The sequence below is a fragment of the Antechinus flavipes genome, chromosome 3 (assembly GCF_016432865.1).
Source record: "Antechinus flavipes isolate AdamAnt ecotype Samford, QLD, Australia chromosome 3, AdamAnt_v2, whole genome shotgun sequence".
NCBI classification, from domain to species: Eukaryota; Metazoa; Chordata; class Mammalia; order Dasyuromorphia; family Dasyuridae; genus Antechinus; species Antechinus flavipes.
Window position 1 is genome coordinate 228,448,092 of NC_067400.1, and position 9,918 is coordinate 228,458,009.

The following is a 9,918-nucleotide window of genomic DNA, read 5'->3' on the forward strand; positions in this document are numbered from 1 at the left end:
CAAACACAATACCAACTTTGTGATGTCTTTAAGATTTGTAAAGTTGTCATTCTATAAAACTAGACTCCTCACTCTTCTTATGTATCCTATCAAGTACAAAATTTAGCCATTTATACCTTCTCAACATCTATTACAACCAACTCCTTCTATCCACTCATATAGCTACCATATTAATTCAAGCTCATATCCCCCTTAACTAGATTATTTTAAATCTTCTTAATTCATTTCACTACCTCAAATTTCTCCCCCTTCCAGTCCATGCTACACACTGCTGCCAAACTAATTTGCTTTTAAGCACAAGAGGCCCCCACTCAATGAAATACTATGGCTTCCTATTACCTCAATGATATAAACTCCTCTCGATTTAAAAAAATTTTTACAACCTAGTCCCAATCTATCTTTCCAGCTTCACTGGACATTAACGCCCTTAGCCCCCATACTCTTTAAGCCCCATACTCTTTAATCCAATCAAATTGACCTTTTCTCTACTGCTCATATACTTCTCATTTCTAGGACTTTGTACTAGCTATTCCCCATACTTTGGATTCCCTCCTACCTTATTTCCATCTTTGAGTTTTTCTCTTTCATTAAGATAGAGCTCAAGCACCCTCTTCTGAAAAGGCTTTTCTAATACTACAAAATGCTAATGCCCTCTCTCCCAAACTGTCTTGTATTTAACTACTTTGTATATTTTTGTACTTATTAGCTTTATTTATATGTGTTTATACATACTTGTCTTCTCTAGAATGTAAGCTCACTGTAAATCATTTCATTCTTTATCTTTTTATCCCCAGCACCTATCATTGTGCATAACACTTAGTAAAAGATTAATACTTTTGGACTGAATGATTTAATATATTTCCTGTTTTCCCAGTTGGCAAGTCTCTTCCCCTCCAATTCATTTTCTACATAGCTGCTAAATTGACTTCCCAGTTCAAAAATCTTCAGGAGTTTCCTATTACTTTTAGGATAAAGTAAAAAAAAAAAAAAATCTTCTGATCCGAATTTTTCTAGACTCATATGTTTCTCATCACATATTCTTATGTTCTTGTCATACTGGCTTATTTGCTATTCCCCTAATTTCACATTCTATATACTCTGTCTTTCCAGCTGCCAACAAACACAAACACACCCTTGTCTCTCCCATTCAATCCAACTATCTAAACCAACAATCATACTTCATCTGTGCTTCTCCTCTCAACTAAGCCATATGTGAAAAAACCTATATATTGATAGGTATGCCTCCATTTATTCTCCTGTCTTTTTACCCTTTCTAAATCAGGCTTCTGACCTCATTAATTTAAATGAAACTTCTTTCAGCAATGTTTGTAATGGGAATTCTCTGCAGCATTAACATGGTTGACCATAGCCTACTCACCTCAAGTCTCTCCCCACTCAAGTTATCAAATGGATCTCCCTAAAGAATAGGTATTACTATGTCACAGGTAGTACTCTCCTTCCAGTAAGTACATTCCACAGGTTCCCTATTATCTCTATATATAAATATAAAATTGTCTGATTTTTAAAGCTTTTCACAGACTGAACTCTTCCCTACCTTTCCAATCTTCTCACAATTTACTTTTTCACTTATTCTATGATCCAGTGCCACTATCTTTCTTACTATTTCTCACACACAATATTTCAATTCTAAATTCTTTTTTTACTACCTGTCTCCTATCCCTCCCTCTACTTCTCTATCGTCTGGTTTTTCTGGTTTCTTTCAAGAGTCTACTCAAATACCATCTTCTACAAAAAACTTTTCCCAGTAATACTATCCCATTAATATTAATGCATGCCTACTAAAATTATCTCCAATTAGTATTGTATATATTTGGAATGTATGTAAATATTTGTATGGATTCTTTCCCCATTAGAAAATGAGTTCCTTGAGGGCAGGGACTTTTTGTGCCTTTTTTTTATTCCCAGCACTTAGCACAGTATTTCAACCATAATAAGAACTTAATAAATGTTTACTGTTGGAATCTTTACAAATTGTTAAGTCATTAGAATTGATAGAGACAATAATTATCTAATTTAGCATGGTTCAGTATCATTGATCTGATCTTACAAGATGTTTTGGGCCAGAACCTGAAACAAGGTACTAAGTAGAACTAATTGATACAATGCTTGTGTTCACACCTTTAGAGAGCTCATATAAGCAAGAAGTATTTAAGTACTCATTGGAATTCACAAGTATGGGAGATTCACAAAATAACTTTGTGAATTCACACCTCCCTTAGGTGTGCCTCCAAGAGGAGGAGTCAACTATTGGCAGATCATATATAAAGAGGCTCTTAGCTTCGGTTAGTTAGTTACTTTGGGTTAGAGAGAGTTAATTCGGAACATTGACTGAGGTAGGAGAGGAGCACTCTGGGAGGAAGCCCACAAGCCCTCCCTCCGAGGCAAGAGAGATTCATTCCATTTTCCACTTGGCTGGCTGGAGGCTGAAGAAAACAGAGGCAGAAGCAAAGGACAATCTGCAAGAGCTCTTGGAACCAAGCAGAAAGATAGACCTCAACCAGGATATTTTGGAAGGAGAAAATAAACATTTGCATTTTTACCAGCTGGCTGCATTTTGGGTGATTATTATTGATCTGAACTGATACTAAGAAACCTCCCCAGAGGTTTCTCCCAGAGAAAACCATTATATTTTAAAGAAGAAAAACACTACAACTAACTAATCTCATGAATACTTCTTCTCCAGGTTTTTATGACATTGATCTATACTGGTTTTCCTATTTATCAGATCATTTCTTTTCAGCATCATTTGCAAGTTCCTCACACCAAACCCAGTGACTATACTTTGTCCTGGATCCTCTTCTGTGCTCTCTCTATAGTATTTCAATTGGTGATCTAATCACTTTCTATGATTTCAAATATCATCTTGAAACAGATGATTCCCAACCATAGTCTCCCTCCTGAACTAACAATACTTTAATACTCTTTACCTTTTGGACACCTCAAATTCAACATGTTGAAAATGTAATTCATTTATTTTTCCCCTCAAACCCTATCTTGATTCAAACTTTTCTATTATTATAAGGGGCAACATCCCAGTCACCAAGGTCTATCCTTAACTACCTCTCACCCTATGAAATCAATTTGCTTTCACATCTACTTTCACAATGTTTTTAATATATGTTTCATTTTCTCCACTCACACTAAGAATAGATTCTTAGTGTAAATGCTCTCATCAACTCTTATCTAGGGGATTATTGCAACAACTCTCTCACTGATCCTTCTGCTTCATGTCTCTCTCCATTCCAATTATCCATTCAATTTTCCTAAATTATAGTTTGACCCTGACACCCCTCTGTGGCACCAACATACCTCAAGAATTAAATACAAAATCTCATTTGATATTTAAAGGTCTTCAAAACCTGGCCCTTTCCTTCTTTTCAAGTGTTCTTATACTTTGAACATTCTACACACTCTATGATCCAACCATACTGGACTACCTTACTGTTCCTCACACACGCTGTCTACATCTCCTTTGCCCTTATACTGTCTATGCCCAGGCCTTGAATTCTCTCCTTTCTTACCTCCTTAACTCAATTTCTCTAACTTCTTTCAATACTCAGCTCAACTCCGACTTTGTTCACAAAGCTCACAATTGCTAAAGTTTTCCCTCTCTGAGATTACTTTCTATCTACTCCATATATATCTTGAATGTACTTAGTTACCGCCATATTTATCTCTCCTTTTAGACTGTAAGCTCCTTAAGGGCAGGGACTGTTTTGCCTTTCTTTGTATGCCCAGTGATTAGCACAATGCCAAACCCAGTAAGCACTTAATAAATTTTTATGGACTGCTTCTTTCCCCTACATCTAATATTCACTCAAGTCTCATCTTCTACCTCTCACAATTCCTAATTTTCAAGATTCAGCTCACATTTCACCTCCAACATGAGATCTTTTTTTTTCTAATCCCCACAAATCTATTTACTTATCTATGAGCTGTTTTATACAAAAGGTATTTTGCATGGCTTGCACCTAATAGAAACTTAAATATTTGCTTAACAGGAATATATAAAAGTTCTTTGAAAGAGGCAGAAATTATCACTGGTTTTTAAGTGATATTATATACACAGGCCACAATGAAACGTGAACTATATTAGGGGACCAATTTTAAGGGTTTCTCAGAGGCACCTCCAAAGGACATTTAAAAAGTTTAAGAAAACTAGTAAAAGTCAAAGTTAAGTTTATTGTTCTTCAGTCTTTTCAGTAGTGTCTGACATATGAATTCAAGATTCATCCTGCCTTCAGGCTCAGAGCTCTAATCATTGCTCCACCTACTGCTCTTCAATCCACCTAGAAAATTCAATTATTCACCAACAAATGCTTAATTCAAGTTATCAAAGTATAGATTTATTTCTCTAGCAATACCACACCTTCTTCACAATGTCACATGGAGAATAGCAATCAAGACAATGCACTGAATATTTTAGGCAACTAATAAATGTTTAGTCAATGAATAATTTCACTACTTCAAAATATACAGTGCAACCTATGAAAATGAAATCTATACCCTTATCAATCTATAAAAAGATTTTGATCAAATCATTAGGATGCACTTTTTTTTAAACAAACTCTGAAACTGAACCTAATGAGAGATTTAACAACAGATGAGGAAAAATCAAAAATAGAACAATATTCAAAAGGAAAAGATGGCATTATATATTACAACCCAAATCTAAAGGGAAAAAGAAAGAAGAGATTCAACTACAAACTAGTTAATGTAACCAACCTGAAAGAATGATTATTCATTAAAATGAATTTTTTAAAATGTAACAAAAATTTAGAAGTTCCTACCCCTAGCTGCTAGGCACTTTAGAGAACACAAGATTGAACAAAAATGGTTTTTGTCCAGGTAAGACTTATACTAGATTATGGAATCTAAGCACTGTGGCATATTTGTGAATTAAATATTTGTGAATTAAAATATTTGTGAATTAAAAAACAAAGTCATTTATACAATGTATCCATTTTATTAATCTTGCCTACACAGCTGTGCAAATAAAAAAGGATTATGTATACACACAAAGATGTCTATATATACACCCATGTACTCTCATCTAGTCACAAGAACTTACTGGTGTCGAGTTGCTTGAGTTTTTCACATAGCCACCATTTTGTACAGCAGATGCTGGTGCAGTTGCCTCTTGGCCATCATTTTCTCTATGGTATAAGAAAAAGAACATGGAATGAAAAGATAGTGCATAAGGCTCTACTTGTATATAAGCTAATGAAATTTCCAGGTAATATTTAAAGTGGTCATTCCCAACCATAATTAGGATAACTATTTTAAAGGTTTTTACAAAATTCTCAAAAACAAATTATACTTAATTAAATCATTAAACAAAGAATTCATCAAAGTACTAATGGACATATTTCAAAGAGCACTTTTTGGATAGTAATGGGTGGCCAAAGAGACCAATCAAAACAATAACCGCCCTCAAAAATATTCACTGACACTAAGGGAAAACAGTCTAAAATGCTTTTATAATTTTCTTTTTAAAATGAACTATTTTGAGATCCTAGACAAATTAAGGGGTAATTAAAAAAAAAAAAACCCTTATTTAAGGAGTATACTCGTTTCTACTATGGCAAAATAGCTAACCTTTAACAAGTTGCTTAAATACCTCTGAGATTCCATTTTCTCATATGTTAAATGAAAGACTAGAAATAGAGGTAATTAGAATCTGAGTTCCCTTCCAACTCAATCATTCTATGATACTAAGCATTTACTATTTCTACTATAGTTTGTCCTTTAAGGACAGTGCTTATTTTTAAGTTTTTTTTAAGAAAAAGGGCTAAGATTCTGAGTTCCAGAGAAAATCAAGTATCTATCATCCATCCACAGTGCTATCACCTGTCTCAAGTTTTTAAAGACAAAGTAATGAAAAGATTAAAATCAAATTAGTAAGAACAGAAATTCTTAAAAATATTGGAAGGACAGATTCAAACTCTTGTATTCCTGAGGAAATTAGCACCAATCCCCTTTGGTCTAGCCTTTAATTTCTACAGTCAAGACTTGAATTGTATTGCCCACTGGGTACTGAATAGTTGTGCATTCAGTACTTTACAAAGAGTTGTATTTAAATCTAAGTCAATAGGGTTATATCTACTTATATACTACCTGTTTCAAGGATATCTATATAAAAGGTTTTTGGGTATTTGCTCAAAATAACATACTAGCATAGTTCAGCAAAAACTCACTTAAACACAGATAATGATGACACAGATTCAGGTACACTGTATTTTGAGTCAAATCACTTTATTTATTCATTCAACAAAGATTTATTAAGCAACTGAAACAGTAAAAATTCATTCACTATATCAGTCACAAAAATGGACATAAAGATGAATAAATCTTTGCACACAAAAAATTTAAATCTAACTTGAGAAATAAGACATAAACAAATGTAAATAAGTACAATGTAAAATGAGATATATACACAAATCGTTTTTTTAAAAGGCAAGAGTTTGGAGGGAGAAAATTTTTTTTCCGTTTGGGGCTGGAAGGGCAACAAGTGAAAACAAAAAAAATCATGAAAGACTTAATGTAGTAGATGTCATGTTATGTCTGTTCCTGAAACAGGCAGGATTTCACCAGGAAAAATTGGAAGGAAATGCATTCCATTCACTGGGAATAATATGGCTAAAGTACTAGTACTAGAAAACAAGGTAAGTGATTAGGAATCGCATGATAAAAGACTGGAAAACAGGTTGGAGTTAGTTTATGGAGTTTTTGTTTTGTAAATACTTAAGTCAAAATCAATCATATGATTTAGTCAAAATGAACAAAATTTCCAACTAATTATTAAGCCATTATGTTAACCAAAGGTTTGAAAAAATTGTATATGGCTTTAGATCTCTTTAAGAATCTTCATATTCTACCAACTACTTAAAAAAATAAAAAAGATATGACTGAAATCTAACCACCATTAATACGAAACATTAGCTTATAATACAGTAACAATCCAATAGACTACAAGTGGCATTCAAAAGATGTTTTATCTCTCTCCTGAGCTCCAGGTACTATTACCAGCTTTATATATCTTTTTTCCCCAAACCATCTCTCCTAACTTGCCTATTTCTATTGAGAATGCCACCATTCTTCCAGTAATCTAGGTGTACTGACTCAGTCATTCTTGATTCTACCCTGCCTCATACCCATTAAGTAATCAACTCTTGGTAATTCTATTTCATCAACATCTGTCTATTTCCTTCCATCTACTCATACCACAACTACCCTAGTTCAGGCCTTAATGATCTCTTTCTGATTGTTATTCTTAGATATATCTCTCTCCAAACAATGGTTAAATTGATATCTCTAAAGAACTGGTCTAACCAAATTTAAAAAAAAAAAAAAAAAAACTTCCTAAAGGATAAAATGCAAACTTCTTTGTTTAGCATGTAAAATCTTTCACTGACTTCAACTTATCTTTCCAAACTGATTTAACATTACTACTGGACATGTACTTTACAGGTTAGTCAAACTGGACTTCCTTTTCCCCATACATAAAAAAGCAGCAACTTTTACTTTTGCATAAGCTGTCCTTCACATCTTAAGTGCTCCTGTTCTTTACTCTCCTGTTCCTTGCAATTCCTAGTTTATGGCCCAGCTCCTTTGTCACAAGTATTACTAATTCACAGCAGCACCCTTCCCACTAGAAAAGTTATTATATATTTACATTATATATTTGTTATATATATTTAAAATGTAATGTTTTGAAGAGTAGGAATCATTTTCAATTTTATCTTTATATCCCAGCACTCAGTATTTACTAGGTAATTAATAAATGCTTACCAAATGTTTATTGAGATTTACTATTTAGTCCTACTTTTCTTTCATAGTCCAACACCTATATTCACCTTCCACTCCACCCTCTTATCTTAAGATTAGGAAGGCACTAAGTACAGAGAAATCACATATAATTTAAAATAAGAATTTAAAAACATGTTAACCATATCAGTAAGTCATTTTAAGTTCAAATGAAGCAATTTGTGAAACTTTTGTAATATGTTAAATACTTTGTGAATGTCAGCAATAATATTAATAGTTAATATTATTACTATTAAAGGAGATGGATTTTAAAAACAGTAAATATGAGGAATTTGTATTTCTTTATATAAAAATAGAAAGAGGGCAGTGGTCCAGTGAGGCACATAAAAATTATTCTGGGCCTTTTTTCCTTCCAAGATTAACTTTTTATTTTATATTCATATGTAGTACAATGGACAGGGCACTAAATTTAGAGTAAGAAGACCTGAATTCAGATCTCTTCCTCTTATTCCTCTTGTTCCCTGTATAACCTTGGATAAGTCACTTAACTTTTGTGTGGTTCAGTCTCCTCAATGATAAAATGAAATTGGAAAAAATGACTTTTAGGGCTCCTCACATCTCTGTATCTAAGATCCTATAATACAATCAAAGATTAATTCTTGATCAAAGAAACTTAATTCTTTCACATATTGCTGACAAGTTTTAACATGTGATTTGTAAAAATCCCTTAAAAAAAGAAAGATGAAAGCTTCCTGAAGAAATACTTTAGCAACCATTATAATAGTGAACTAATCCTTGAGAGTAGTTTGCTTACTTTTAATCTGGACAAACCGAGGAATAAGAAGTGGAGGGCATGCCACACCTGTTCAAAACAAACCCTTTTCAAACCGTGGGTGTAACAAGGGGCTCTCCAAGACCTCACACAAGGAAGCCAGAGTGATTAAACAACATTTCTTTGTCTGGTGAGGGTCCCTCGTCTTACTTTTGGCTGGTGTCTGAGGCTGGGCTGGGCTCAGCTATCATTTCCGAAGTATCCCATCAGCAGTTGGGAAATCGATTTAACTGGGTCGTCCAAGAAGTCCTGCTCCGGGGGAGCCAGATGGATCCAAGGAAGCACTACTTTCTACACGCTCACCAGAGGAGCAGCTAAAGAAATTCTAGTAGCAGGGGGCGGGGCCGGGAAGGAAAAAGCAAATAGAAAAAAATTAGCAAATGCCAAAACCCCTACCAAAAAAAAAAAAAAAAAAACAACCCACAATAACCCCAAGCTTTTCTATCATCCCGAATACAGTCGCTACTTAACACATTTAAGAGCAGCAGGAAGAGAAGAGAGAAAAGGGAGCGGGTGCTAATCACCTCAAGCTGGAGGACAGTCAACTTTGGGGGGTGATAGTGTTTGTTTCTGGTAAAGGATTGGGGGATTTGTGTGATATTATTTGATTCAGTTTGGCTTCGCTTTCTCGTACATGGCTGGCAAGCGGCGGCTCCCCACCCCCCGAATGCGGGCGGGCGACCTGCGTGCCCCAGGAGCGCGGGCACAGACAGCGTGGGAACGCTCCAGGGCCAGGGCCTCCCTCGGGAGGAAGGCGGAGGGGAAGAAGACTGCGGCTGCCGAAAGGTGCCAGGGACCCCAGGACTAGACTGAGGGGGAACTGCGAGGGCAGGGGTGGGAGACTAGAGGGCTGGAAAGGGGTAAAGCTCCGGCTGGCGGATCAAACAGATGGGAGGCGCTGAGGCGCTCTCCCCACCCCCTACCTCGCCCCTACCCGCGGGGCCGGCAGCCGGCTGAGCTCGCGCCCAGCGAGCTCTCCTGAGCTCGTGCTCCCGCTCCGAAGGCGCCCTGAGTATTCCGTCTTCACTCGAAGCCCCGGGGGCCCAGGCCCCCAGCACTCTCCTAGCCCACCCCACCCCCACTTCCACTCCGACTCGGCCGCGCCAGCAACTGCCCTCCCGGCCAATCGGGGAAGAACGAACATGGATCACCTGGCACGATCCAGCCAATAGGAAGCCAGTTTAGATTCGCCTGGCGATATTGGCGCGGTGTTGATTCGGACTACCTCAAAAAAATTTTTCAAGACGTGGCTCTCGAGGCTCCGCCTACTCATCGTTCTGGCTCTGTCCCGGGTTCTA

General features: G+C 36.2%; 1 protein-coding gene across 3 annotated transcripts in view; it reads right to left on the reverse strand.

The window, feature by feature from the left end:
- Positions 1-9,860, reverse strand: part of LOC127553697 (cohesin subunit SA-2-like) — a 121,780-nt gene extending 111,920 nt beyond the window's left edge. Inside the window, exons 1-3 of one of the 3 annotated variants that reach the window (XM_051984610.1) lie at positions 9,772-9,860; positions 8,771-8,945; positions 5,093-5,177 (exon numbers count right to left, since the gene is read on the reverse strand). In XM_051984610.1, coding sequence (XP_051840570.1) covers positions 5,093-5,177; positions 8,771-8,811 — 126 coding nt within the window. In that variant the 5' untranslated portion in view covers positions 8,812-8,945; positions 9,772-9,860. Of the gene's footprint in view, positions 1-5,092; positions 5,178-8,770; positions 8,946-9,543; positions 9,752-9,771 lie in introns of those variants that run through there. The other 2 variants (XM_051984611.1, XM_051984609.1) reach the window with 2 other exon arrangements.
- Between the last annotated feature and the right edge of the window lie 58 nt (positions 9,861-9,918).